Source organism: Macrobrachium nipponense, chromosome 41 (genome assembly GCF_015104395.2).
Source record: "Macrobrachium nipponense isolate FS-2020 chromosome 41, ASM1510439v2, whole genome shotgun sequence".
NCBI classification, from domain to species: domain Eukaryota; kingdom Metazoa; phylum Arthropoda; class Malacostraca; order Decapoda; family Palaemonidae; genus Macrobrachium; species Macrobrachium nipponense.
Window position 1 is genome coordinate 22,886,115 of NC_061102.1, and position 14,701 is coordinate 22,900,815.

At 38.2% G+C, this 14,701-nt stretch overlaps 1 protein-coding gene across 1 annotated transcript in view; it reads left to right on the forward strand.

Annotated features, from left to right (window-relative positions):
* Positions 1 to 5,596: 5,596 nt before the first annotated feature.
* Positions 5,597 to 14,701, forward strand: part of LOC135212595 (protein phosphatase 1B-like) — a gene marked incomplete in the record, with an annotated part of 159,091 nt that continues 149,986 nt past the window's right edge. The window contains 4 exon segments of the mRNA XM_064246152.1: positions 5,597 to 5,787; positions 12,965 to 13,133; positions 13,504 to 13,608; positions 13,716 to 13,832. Of these exon segments, the coding sequence (XP_064102222.1) occupies positions 12,981 to 13,133; positions 13,504 to 13,608; positions 13,716 to 13,832 (375 nt within the window).

Sequence of the window (14,701 nt, forward strand, 5' to 3'; positions counted from 1 at the left end):
TAGCTAATAAAAAAATTCAATTGATTTTGTGTTTGCATCGTTACGCTAAAAACACTGCGAATGGACGGTTCAGCGTAGAGAGAGCGCTCCTTTTGTAAACAGGGTAAATAAATGCATGGACAGAGAACAAGTTTCAGTTACAAAAAGACATAATATATAGCAAATTCCTTCACTGTTGCAAGTTGCATGGTCGATAATAATGGGCCGTTAGAAAAGAGTCATTCACTATTTTCAAATAGTACAGCAGCATCTGCGAAGGCATTCCTTAAGAGAGACATAGTGGAAAAGGGAATTTCCTCGAGCACATTCCGATCGAAATATAAATCCGCTGGGTCAAATATTGCATTAATCATGACAACTGGGACCACCGTAACTTTCGTAGAACTGTTATTTTAAAGCGAAATTTTGTCAAGAGTCTGTGGCATTCGAACTTGGAAATTGGTATATTTCTTGTTCTATTGTTTTAAACCATATGCAAAATTTATGAGGCTAGAATTGACGACTGGTAGAAACAGCCAGTAAAGGAACGTTTGAAGTATATTCACGGTCGCGTCAGTATCTTGTTCGGAAGGTACAGTTATCACTTATCACCGAAATTTTTTAAAAAAAAATAAATAAACGAAAGTGAAGCTCCCTCAACTCGAAGAGATGTCCGCTTGACTAGTTGTTGTTGCCAGAGGGTCTTTGATAACTTTCCTCTTTAAGGACACACTCAGAATCCGCTCGTTTATATCTTGATTAACACTTGATTTAAAAATATCCTTTCCTGTGATCAAATCTCTCTCTCTCTCTCTCTCTCTCTCTCTCTCTCTCTCTCTCTCTCTCTCTCTCTCTCTCTCTCTCTCTCTCTCTCTCTCGTAACTGTCAATTCGGACGTATATGTTCTAATAAAAGGTATCTGAATATACGTACCTGCATGATATTGCCCCGGCCTTGCCAGTACAGCACCCATGCGCCTTCCCATTTCTAAATAAGCTATGCCTTTGGCAGTTTTCTCGGTTATTATTTTCCTCCAGATTTCTAACAACAGATGAGGAGAGAAAACCTAATTTGCAGGAACTTCCTCTCGCTACTTTCGAAAAACTTTTTCACTAAAACCCTAAAGTAAACTTTAGACGTCCCACACCAGGTCCACCTTGTCTATCAAAGCATTATCTGCCTAATAGTAACCGAGTTTGAACCGATCTTAAACAATTCTGAATCCCATTTCACTCAAGCATTTTTTTATTTGTACTTCTTGCCTTTTACATAATCATCATCGCCAAGCCTTGTAAATGATCCATCATCTGCTTCACCGTTATATTTTTAATCAGGTTAATGATGGTCATAATTGCACTAAGTACATTTGCACATTGTTTATGGCGTTTAGATCCTCTTAACCTCTAGACAAAACACGGAACCAGCAGGTATTCTTAAATGCTATTAAGCTCTGTCGCAATACGAAGGACACGGACTCTGTGACAAACATGTTATATGCAGTAAAGTTGTTATTTATGTAAAAGATTAAGCGTGTATTATGAGGGGGAAGTGACTTCTCTGTTACTGGGAGTTAGGTCTAACAATTCAACTAAATAACGCGAAAGAAACCCACCAAAAATTGGTTGTAAAGGCTTGGAGCAAAGGAAGTTATCTTTCCCCCTTTGATTTACTTGTGAGCATCATGTTTATTCTTATAAATATCCTCTCTTCTGTCTTCTAAAGCTTGTTTAACCTCCTTATCTAGCCTTGAATACCTTTAGCACTTTATGCACTTGCGTATTTCTTCTGAAATTTTTTACAATTGCCATTTTCTTATGTTTCAGCAGATATCCAAGGTTTCCTTATTATTAGACATTCCTGATTGTAATTCAGTTCTCATTGATTTTTTTATGTCCCCAGATCAGATTTCTAAAACTGGCCTGTTTCGAAATCCATTTGCGAAATCTTCTCCGCGTTCATCTTCAACAAGCTTTATTATATTGAGCCTAGATACTTTATGTCAACTTTTTTTTTGTTGGGGGGTGGGCGCGGGGTTACGTGGTTAGTCGTAGTTTTAGTGTGGTAATAACACGTTGGTGATCATCCGGCATCTGTTCTTCTATGGTTCCTGCCATTCCTCGTCATTCTTTTTACTCTCGATCAATGGCTATGTGATCTGCTTGGTTTCTAGGGCCAAATGTAATTATCGCTATCCTTGTGCTGGAAAATAATACTTTCAATTAGTAGATTACTTACAGAGCCTATCTCGTTAGCAATCTCTCCCTGAGTGCCTTGTCCATTATACCTCGATACCTTCATTGTTAATCAAACTTTTGCATTCATACAAGCAGTGCAGTGCTCTACTGTTCACTCTAGTCTGTCAAGCAGTTTCTTGTCTGCATTTGGTGCTAAGGTCTTACCACACACATACACACACACACACACACACACACATTAATATATGTATGTATATATATATATCTATATATATATATATATATATATATATATATATATATATATATCTATATATATATATATATATATAGAGAGAGAGAGAGAGAGAGAGAGAGAGAGAGAGAGAGAGAGATTATATATATATATATATATATATATCTATATATATATATATATATAGAGAGAGAGAGAGAGAGAGAGAGAGAGAGAGAGAGAGATATATATAAAATCACATATGTGCACCTGTCTTTCTTTATATGCATAAAGTAAGCATGGCTGTAAATAACTGGTAAATAATACAGCACGGTAGACAATAAGCTCCTGAGTGATTCCCTAACAAAGGTACAAAGGAGAAATGACGATACGTGCCTCTCATTATAACTGTCTAAATAACTCGTCCTCTTCCAAGAGTTCGGCAATTATTCAATAGAAATAGGCGATAAAAGGGTACGGGATCATCTCTGGCAATTCATTTGTGTAGGAAGTGTTGTTCGTCACTTTCGTTCTTATTTCACATAAAAATGAAAAGCAGAAGTCTGTACTACGCTGGTATTGGGCGACCACTGGAGTGCGCCTAAGCTTCCCCTGCACCGACAGTTACTTATACATTCCAACCCATTGTGTCATCTCAGAGTAGTACTAGAGAGAGATACGGTCATCGGCAGCAATAAAAACCTAGACTTGTAGCACAGCTTAGGCTCTTGTCTTACTCCAAATCAAGCGTTTAATAGCAGAGTTTAAATGGCATAGTCCACCGAGTATGTGGTTTCTTGTATTGATTTATCATTTCCTTAACGTGTGCATGTTAGTATGTGTTGGAATGTTAGTGTGTTTGTGTGTCTGTGTCTGTGTGTGTGTATGCAAAGCAAATTAACTAGCAGGTAAACAAAAGACATCAGAGTTTTATTGTTCTTTCAGTCCTCGTTTGGATGTTACTTAATGATACCTAGTTGTTTGTAAAGTAAACTCACAGTTATGAGGAATGTCTAATCGCTTATTATCGTAAAATTTTTTGGTGGGTGCGTTATTGATACAAACAAACATTGGCTTTTCGTAGTAGGGCCATATTTTTTAAATATGCTTACTTCGCTGTGCTGCAAGAGTGATTAAATTAAATAAGAAAATACAAGAAGACTGGTGCAAGAGTCTTAAATGTTAGTAAGCGTATGGTTATAAGGGTATTTGCAAGGTCTGAGAGTACATATTCTCTAGACCTTGGGTATTTGGAGACAAGGAAGATGGAATAATGAATGTTGATGATGGAGCTGGAAGAGTTGCTTCTTATAGGCATTTGGAGTTAATGTAATGGATGATGGTAGATGAGAGAGGTGACAAGAAAAGCAGCGGGATGTTTGCAGAAGAATGTGGAGGGGTCTGGATTGTCTCCGAAACTAAGGTATAAAGTAGACGTCTATTAAGACGGCACTGCTTTATGGATGGTTAATGCAAATAAAAGAGAAAAGGCTGAAGCTTTTGAGATGAAATGCTTGTACGTAGCACAGTTCCTACATGAGGCATCAGGAGAACATAAAAGATAAAGGAATGGGAGATAAGCGGAAAGTGCAGGTTTGATGGCGGGAAAAATGTAATCAGGAGGTAGGGCCTTGATATCCAGGAGGCAGGAGAGTGTTTGGAAAGCAGAATTAAAAACCACAGTAAGTGAAGAGGCCTCAGTGCACTACCAGAGAGCCTTTTTTCATGAAGCTGATAATGTCATGGAGGTTCCTTGCTCTGTGATTTTTCTGCGATATGAATTTGGCAGCACCTATTTTTTGTATATAGGTTATCTTCTGGATTCAGCTTCTGCTAGGGAAATGTTATGGAAAATGAAAAGGAAGTATATATATGTGTGTGTGGTGTTTAATTGTCTACCAGAAGTATTTGGTTCTTCTACAATACTTTATTGTGCTGTCATTTCGATCAATGTGGTGTAGAAGTGAGTCAAAGTTGTATAAAAAGGTATACCTTGCTGTTGAATCACTACAAACATCAGTAATTTAAAAATAATTATCCATAATGAAAGTTCACAAAAAGCTACAATTGATAAACAAACCCATTGCCAAACTATCAGGTTGACATATAATTAAAATGCAATAACATTCCATTTTAGAAACTGGCCATTTATAAGTAGATTAGTAATTAAAATTCAATAATACTCTATTAAAAACTGACCATTTATAGGCTGACGTGTAATTAAAATAAAGCAACACTCCAGTAACAAAAATTGCCATTTATAGGCAGATGTTAAGTAAAAATGCAACAGCACTTGATTAAAAATTGGCCATCTATAGGCAGACGTATAATTAAAATGCAACAACATTCCATTAAAAAATTGACCATTTATAGGCAGGCATCAATTAAAATGCAACAACACTCCAATAAAATTAGCCTATATAGGTTGTCGGGCAATTATAGTACGTACAACAACACGCCATAAAAATTGGCCATTTATAGGCAGACGTTAATTGCAATGCAACAACAATCCATTAAAATTGGCTATTTACAGGTAGACGTGAAATTATAGTACAACAACGCTCCATAAAAATTGGCTATTTATAGGCAGACGTCAATTGCAATGCAACAACACTCTATTAAAGAATTGGCCATTTACGTTAATTAAAATACAGCAACACCCCATTCAAAATTTGGCCGTTCATAGACAGACATGTAATTAAATCACGACAACACTCCATTAAATAATTGGCTATTTATAGGTAGACTATAATTAAAATACAACACCCCATTCAAACATTGGTCATTTATAGTTAGACGATAATTGAAATACAACAACACTCTATTCAATAATTGGTCATTTATAGGTAGACGATAATTAAAATACAACGCTCCACTCAAACATTGACCATTTATAGGGAGATCATTCAAATACAACACTCCATTCAATAATTGGCCATTAACAGGTAGACGATAATTAAATACAACAGCACTCCATTCAAAAATTGTCCATTTATAGGTAGACGTGTCATTAAAATTCAGCATTCCATTACAAAAACAGACTGGCCATTTATTTCAAATAAAAGCTGCTTTGGCACGTTTGAATGCCGCTCGCGCGCTCGCCGGACCGCCGGTGAGCGGCCACTCGCCGAGGTAGAGGATCGGATCCCTTCGGGTGATGTGCATTCCATTTTGGATTCCGTTTCCCCTTCGAAGGTTTTGAACGTTGAAGGTTGTGTTGCGGAGTCTATTGTGAGAGTGTTCATCGATGGCAGTACTATTTATGTTTTGTCTAATGTAAGTGCATCGCAACGTCAGCCTCAGTGTCGCGAAAGGGTGATATGTGTTGTTTCGTGACGTGTAGATAAAAGGGAGGTTTAAACGCTGAGAGAAAACCGAGAGAACTGCCGATTCATATAGGTAGGAAATAAAGCGCCCCTTCGCTCTCTCTCTTCGCTCTTCTCTCTGGACTCCTGTCGTAGTAGGCGATGATGTAGGCAGGAAAGGATTTCTCTCTCTCTCTCTCTCTCTCTCTCTCTCTCTCAGTTCATTTGACAAATCCCGTCCTTTCTCGCTCGCTTATATCGTCTCGTAAATTCTCTCTCTCTCTCTCTCTCTCTCTCTCTCTCTCTCTCTCCTCTCTCTCTCTCTCTCTCTCATTGGCTATGCATGGCATTTTTTCTAGTTTATCTTAGTGTCGCATTCCCCCAGGTGCAACCCAAACGCAATCCATCAACGTGTCTTGGACTGCCCAGTTTACGTTAGCCATTGCCAGTATTTCTACTGGGTACCTATAATTGGTTCCGTGTCGTAGGCCTGTTCATTAAACTCAATAGGCTCATTATTTTGTGTAAAATGTTACTTTAAAACTGTTGTCAGTAGTGTGTTACATATCCATTGGCTGTGTGCTAAAGAAATATACGTTATTTATTGAAAAGGTCAATTATGTTCTCAGCCTGGTCAACCTAGGTTAGGTTGAGTGTTAGGCTTGGGATGTAGCCTAGTAAGGTAATGCATCGCTGTGCAAATAGCTTAGGCCTGCTTCATATCATAGCCAACCCACTGCAAATGCAAATAGCTTAGGCCTCCTTTATATAGTCAACCCATAGGCTATAGCATTCTGTTCTATTTTGGCTTCACATGCTACCTACCTAGGGCTACCCAGTTGCTCACTTCAGGAACTTTCATTACTTGACATCAGCAGGCACGTTGTTGTATCCAAACTCTGCAATTGTCAAGGTGCCACGTTGCGATACTGCCCAACTCCATTAGGGTAAAAAACCGCATGGTACGTGGGTGGACCATATACGATCAATGTGTACAACCCCAAAAAGTACATTATAACGCGTCCTGACATCGGAGATGGGCATCAGATGCGACTTGTTGGTGAGAAACTGAGCTAAAGACCTCTACTCCGGTGTCAGGACGCGTTATAATGTACTTTTCTTTGGGTTGTACACATTGATCGTACATGGTCCACCCCTGTACCATGCGGTTTTTTACCGTAGTCTTTCATTCCTCATACTTTAGGACTGTTAGCCTATGTTATTCCTTTTAGAAGCATAGATGCCAGAACTCATTTTAAGAGGAGCAATAATGATTGATAATGCATAGTTGTCCTGTTTATTGTGACTTGCTTGGTGTTTTTCAGAATAATAATTTCTTTTTCGACATTGCTGATTTTTACATTTTACCAATTGCTTTTTTCAACTTTGTGCCATCAATAATGTGAAAGCATGCTTGGCAGTCAGTCATACTAGGTTCTGTTATAATGTTTGCCAATTTTAAGTGTCACGATATGTACTGTAATCATTATGTAGCCTTTTATTGAATCTTGTATTTCAGAAATATTGTCATTTGATAATACTACCTTTGCTAGCTAAATTCCACGTTTCCAAGACTGTTAGTGAAAAGTGTTAAGAAGGTAGATGCCCAGATTAGGTTACTGCTTAAAGCCAGGAGTACTTACACAAGCCACAATGTGGTGCCACGGAGTGGCATTGGTGTGTGGCGGGGATGTCACTTCCCATGTGTTTTCATTGTTTGTAAGCTATGTTGAGCACACAAGTTTGGGTGGCAAGTGACTGTGGTGAGCTGTCGCTGATCCCTGCCACAGCTTATAAACAATGAAAACCTATGGGAAGCCACTGTCACTGCCACACAGCGATGCCACAGGGTGGCTTGTGTACTCCTGGTCTAAGAGTGTTGCGTACAAGTTCAGAAGACCCACCAAACAAATAGACGATGAGTTGTGTTCTGACAATCTCATCATTAGCATGAATTTTAAAGGATGTATATATGTGTGTGTTAAGTGCGACTATGTTTTACCTGTGTATTAACTTCAATGTTACATTTCAAGGTTTGAACTTTACTTGGCGTATCTCAGAAATGAAGCCGTTATGTGGATTGGTGTAAGGGAACCATTGTAAATTAAGACACTAGAGAAAAGTAATACTTAATACAAATAAGTAAAAGAATGTTCTTTATGTGTAGAATGCATGTTCTCATCTTGGGAAGTTTTAAAATGTTGATTAGTGTTATATAATAGCAGTTATTTCTTGAAGGATTTCTTGCATTCATGTAATATTTATGCAGTACTTTGGTAATTGTGAAATTGAATGGAGCCTGTAATTGAAAAGCTTTTACTATGGAAAGCTGGTAACTAGTTGTAATTCTTATTGATGTTATCTAAGAATAATTGATAATGTTTCGTAAGATAAGATAAACTATTGTTAATGTCTGGGTACTCTTAGCTCCTATAACATCTCTGTGGACTTTGAACTAAATAAGCATATCAGAGCGGTGTTTTTGACTCTTATAGAATGGTCGTTATGAGTAATGATGGGAGGGGGTGTTAGTTTCTTTATTTTGGACATACTATTTATTTGATGATATGTACTCCATTCATGATACCTATTGTACAGTGAAATACATATTGGTTATTACAGAAAATGAAAATAGCTTTGTAGATTATGCCAATGGAATGAGTGACTTTGGTCAAGGCAGTGTGTACTTTGCTGACCAGTTTTCAGCAGCAAATGGCAGGAAGAAGATTCGTCTTCAGTGTAAGACCCAGCAGCAAGGTCCCCTGTAAAGGCTTGTGAGGTTTGGTTAAACATTGCTAAAAAAAAAAAAAAAAAAAAGTGGAAGATCCAATTTAGGAGATCTGGTTGACCACTCACCTTGAACCCTGAATAAGCCTTCTTAGGCCCCCCTGAAGAATTGACATTTAGTTCATGAAATTCAGACTTCAGTGAGGGTGCTTGGCAATCCTTTGCTAAGTAGAAGTAAGAATGTTTCATCATATATTTATGATTATTAGGAGCTTGTTTTTGTGCCTAGCAAAATAACTGTTAACTTGTCACACTTCATATATTATGTTACTTATTTAGTACATTTACTATAAAATGGGAATTTTAATTATGGCTTTTTTGTGATTATTGCATAATGCTTCAACGTAGATGGACAGTAGCTTCTGTTAGTTAGTGCCATACCTTTATGGCTGGGTTAGGATAAGACCTTTACAGTGGTCCCTCCGTATTTGCAGGGAATGTGTACCAGACCTCCACCCCCATGAATGTTTGGAATCTGCAAATAGTTGTAACCCCTATAAAAATGCTGAAAATGGCCTATTTTGGCAGGTAAAACTCAAGAAAAACCCATTGGTTTTTTTAATATTTTCATCCAAAAAAAGTTTATTTTATAATGAAATTGATTAAAAAACAAGGAATATCGGGATATTTCTCATAAAAATAACCGCAGATAGACGAATTTCCCACAAATAATGGGTAGATATGGTCCAGACAGAAATTTGCGAATCGGGAAAACGCGAATATGGGGCCCCACTGTATTTACTTTGAAGTGCATCTAAGGGTTATGTTTTGGTAATTTTTCATAAGACTCTAGCCACCTTCCACATTATATTTTCTATTTTTCTTCGGTAAAACAGCCAAAAAAAAAAAAATCTCAATACATAACCTTCGCAAATACTTAATAACAAAAATAATGAATAATGACTTACGAGGTAAGACAATACTAGCCCTCCACCCCCCCTCTATAATTAATACAGCAAAAAAATTATAACCAGTAAACACCCCTAGCTTATGTTAGGTTGGTGTCTTTAGGTTCTTAGAGTGCCCCCATCATTTCCTAGCCATTTTTTTTGTGAAAAACCAAAATGGTTTTTCATGCAGAAATGGCTGGCTGGAGTCTTTCAAGAAATTACCCATGAATTTTCTTCAATCTTAACCTGTGAAACATGATGACTGGCTGGCTTGCATTGGGCCTTTTGTAATGGAGTGCCTTTCAGGAGCCTGGTGGATAGATGACAGAAGTTTCTTAAAACGTAAACTGTGTGGGGAACTGTTAGACAGGGAGACTTCCTGCTTTCAATAGATCTGAAAGATGCATACTTTCAAGTACCCTCATTCCTTTGAGCTCTCAGAAGCACCTTCATTTTGTGGCAGACTGTCTACCAGTTCAAGGGGTTATGCTTTTGACTGGCAGTACCTTCTTTGGTGTTTACCAGGGTTTTTACCTTGTTAGCTTGGGTTCACTCGAAGAGTATTCACTTGTTGCATCACCTGTACAGTTGGCTAGTCATGGCATCCTCAGGTGCGACTCCTTCAGGATAGAGATTGCCTTCATGCCTTTTCTTACAAGTCAGTGATTGTGGTCAATAAGAAGACTAATGATTTTCATAAGAAGTAAGCAAAGTACCTGGGCATGCTTACAGATTTGGCACTAGAGAGAGCTGTTGGATAGATTTGTTTGAGCATGCACTGAAGATGATGGTGCTGCTCATGTCCTGGCAGGAACCACCAACTCGGCAATTTAGGTGGACCTATGTTTGTTTGTTGTCTGTAAAGAATTTTGTACCCCACCTGTGGAGTTACTTGGGCCCACTTCAGTGTCAAGTGAAGCAGCTATAGAGTGCAAATTAGAGCCTCCACCCTGACTTGCTCCTCTGAATTGGGAGATGAAGGGAACTTGACCGGGTGGAAAGACAGCAGAAACCTCTTACAGGGAATTCTATTGTGTTCCCTGCCTACAGAAGTGCTGTTTCAGATAAATCATGGGTGGGGAGGTGGGGGGGGGCACACACCTGAGAAGATTTAGTTTGTTACCTTGTGACTGAAGGATGCACCTCATCTGCATATTGACATCCTGCAGGTGCAGGCAGTGTTCTTAGCATTGCAAGCATCTCAAGAGTGGTTGAAAGGTTACTCAGTAATGTTGATGAGCAAAACGTGATCATTGTGGCCTATCTCAAGAAATGTAAGGAACGGTGTAGCAAACTCTGCAAGTTTGTGGTGCAGAGGCACAAGGGAGCAGTTTGCTAAGCTGTTGTTTTAATTTCAAGATACATTCTAGCCAATAGATTGTTACTGCAGATCAGCTTAGTTGTTAGTGTTTGTGAGTCACTACACCCTTGAGTAGCTGAGAAGTTGTTAAAGTTAGTATAGGGTTATCTTATGCATGTTCTGTTTGCAACCAGGTTGAACAGTTAACTTCCAGTTTTCTGTTCTCTAGTTTCGGATCCTAAGGTGGTGATGGAAGAATATCAAGCATCTCTTGTGAAAGAGAGGCTCTTCTCACAAGGCTGTAAAGGAGATGTCAGGGTACCTTAGACATTCTTCAGTGAACATGTACCAGTGAGCATAGGCTATCCTCTGTGATTGGTGTTTTATAAAGGATATCTCCTGTCAGAGCATTTTTTTAGTGGATTGCAAACATTATCTTCCTTCGCTGAGAAAAGCTCCCGTCATTCTCTGTTGTAAAAGGGTTGCTCAACCTTATTGTAGGTTTTCAAACTTGAGGTGCTAGGCTCTCCACTTTGGTGGGGTTACCTTTGCTAATGATATGTTTCGAATAGTCTTATCCTCCTTCAGAACTCTGGCCCTCTGAGTGAGACATACCCCTGGTCCTTTTGAGCTTTACTAGGGCACCTTTTGAGCCATTAGACAGAGAACTTATGCTTTAGACTTTTTCTTTTAGCTTTGATTTTGGCTAAAAAAAGGTGAACTTACACAGTCTGTCTTAGGTTGCTTGGCATTTAGAAGGGTTGGAATCTATCAGTCTCCTTCATTCCTAGGTTTCTGTCTTGATCCCTTCCATCCAAGACTTGGTTGGTGGAGACCCAGAGCAGTTGCTGCCTTGCCTAGTTCATGCTGGATTGTCTAGAAACTTTCTGGCTTTGTGAAGTTAATAGATGAGCCAGTACCTCTTCTGGAGGAGTTTGGCCCTGTCCTTATGAATGTTCACAAAGTTGGGCATGGGTCCGTACTTAGCTTTCTTGAAGAACTTTTTTGCTTGTCAGATAATGAGAGCAAGGGTTGTTCTTGGTCAGACTTCCTTTTACCTCATTCTACATGAGGGATATCTACCACAAGCCCCTAGACACCTCCTTGGCACCTATGGTGGCTGCCCAACAGATTTTGTAGGTACCCAGGCTCCATTTTGGAAAAGAGCAGTATCTTATCCAATGTACCTAAAACCTAGTGTAAGTCTGGAAGTGTTTATTTGGAATGACTGGGTTCCCTTCCACCCTTATTCCCATTTTTTGAGGACAGCATCTAGATGGGAGTACTTGCTGGAGTCAGACAAGATACAGGCAAGTAATCTTTGGGTAGCCCTTCCAGGTCCATTATGACTGAGAAGCTTTTTCCCCCATACGTACTCTCTTGTTACAAGGGGGAGGAGGTTACACGGGACAGTTTAGGCCTGAACCCATTTCTTGATAATAGCTAGAACTAAACTGGTTTCTGACATGAGGGCTATTCTGGGAGATGTCATGGTTTGCCGAAATTGTTCCCTACTTGGGTACCCCTTTATTTGTTTTGTGGGTACTTGGGCCTAGGGTTTTATTACTCTGGCCAACCATTTTGCCTGACTGTTGAAGGGTACAGGATTCATGACATCCCCTGCTTGCAAGGCAACTGGGAGTAGGGTAAAACTCAGTAAGTTATGGAACAGCTATTTACTAACAGTGCTAACTGGATCAACCCCTCATGGTTAGCTGTCTTTTTGAAATATGAGATCATACAAACTTCCAAAATATAGTGCTTAGTAAACTTTACTAAATACTAACCAAAATGAAATACAGAAAACTTCCACATACGGATGCAAAATTAGTGATAGGCTTGATTACAAATTGTACACATGAATACCAAAAATGTTGATGCTGTATGAATACTGAAGAAAGCACTAGTGTCATTGAAGTGAATGTTAAATGGAATGATAAAACTAAATGTAAAGTGAAGTGTTGGGGGAATTGCAATTTATTGATTGAAATGAATCCAAAAAGCAATGGAAACAAAATTGGACACCTGGCTAATGTGTGAACAATCCTTCAGACCACAAAAAAATATTGTTAGTGATGGTGGGTGCACAACCATGCTTACATTTTCAGTGACTTAGTGATCTCATTAAACTGATTTACAATAGTAAAATTAGTACTGAGGAAAGGTAAATAAATCTGTTCTACCTCACATACTGTCACTCATGATTCCTAACCAATATAGGTGTGCCTTGTTTTGAGAACTCAGGATAAATACAAACTTGAATGGTAAGCATTTTTTTTCTTTTTCTTACACAGATGAAGTGATCTTACCATGGGAGCATTCTTAGATAAGCCGAAAACAGAGAAGCATAATGAACATGGAAAGGGAAATGGTCTGCAGTATGGACTGTCCAGCATGCAGGGATGGCGCATTGAAATGGAGGATGCGCATGCTGCTGTAGCAAATTTGCCTGGAGAACTTAAGGTATACTACTTAGATTCATTATGTGGGCAGAAGCAATTTTTTTTTCTTAATGTTCATTGGTAAGGAAACTACTTTGCTACATAAACAGTACTACACTAGCAGTTTCATTAGATGGATGGCACTAGCTGGTTTACTGATTGTAGTAAGAAATAATAATAACACCGGTTCAGTTTATATTGTTTTATCATCTACTTTGGCAATAAGGAATAGTAACACCAGTTCATTTGTGTATGATCATAACTTTTACTTGACTTTTCAACCAAGATTGAAAAATTTAGATAATCATTCAGATGAGAAAGTGGCATAAAGATATGATGATGCCATAAATGCAAAATATGTTACTGCATGCAGATTTTTGTCTGTTTTGCAGGATTGGGCATTTTTTGCTGTGTTTGATGGGCATGCAGGTGCTAGAGTTTCATCGCACTGCTCAGAACACCTATTGCAGTCCATTACATCTGGTGAAGAATTCCAGGTAGGTTCTCATCCTTTTTGTTTGAGACATTCTTGAAATAAAAAACTTTTTTTTATGTAATCTATTATAATTTTTTTTTGTCTAATCTGATCTATATCTTCTTGCAGCCATCGCACATAGCAAAATTAGCAAATGAAAGCGAAGACAAAACAATTGACAGTATAAAGAAGGGCATCCATGCGGGCTTCCTCAGGTTAGATGAGTCCATGCGACAGATGCCAGAGGTGAGGTGTTTGCTGATATAGTGAATGTTTTTCCATTAATATGAACTGCAGGTACAGTACTGTATGTGCAAAATCTGCTGAGAAATGTTACTGGATCTTGTCATCTAAACATGGAAACAAGAAGACACTAAAAAAGTGGGGCACAAGCTTAATTATGAACAATAAACTGCCCTCATCTTGACTGAATGTTATTGGGGACAGAATTGGAGAGAGAAAGAGAATTTCCTTAGGAATTATAAATTCAGTTTAGAGTAAAATGTTATAAACTGTTACTTATACAGATAACATCTCATAACAAGAAAAAAAAAAGTGAAGTAGATGGTTCGCCATCATCTTGGTATACCCAGGTGTCTTGTCTTATGACAGTTGTGTTTGCACTTATGTAATTAGTACTATATTAGTCAGTATAAAAGTTTTATTTCCATTCTTTTTCACTGTAATTTATGTAGCTCACTAAAAATGAGCCAATTTTAAGATTTTCCTTAGAGCCTCTACCAGAAATCAATTATCCATCCTTGTAAATGGGCCTGTATGTCATTCATTTGTGATTTAGGTATAGTTTTAAATGATTTTGACCACAACCTAATTTTTTAATTGTTCTTATATATGCACACCAAAAACTTCAAATTTTGTGACAGAGGTGCAGGCTGGAGTAATCAAAAGTTTATTAATTGGGATGTAACAACACTTTGAGAGGAGAAAGGAGTTTCCACAAGGTTACCTTTGCTTACTAATTCAGAAGTAGGTTACAGTACCCAGGATCTAAATAGGTCCAGTGACTTGTTGATTTAAAAAAATGTTTTGTAGTTCAGGTATATCTAGTAAATTGGGATTTACTTATTTTTGTTATAGCAGAGTATCCAGTAGAG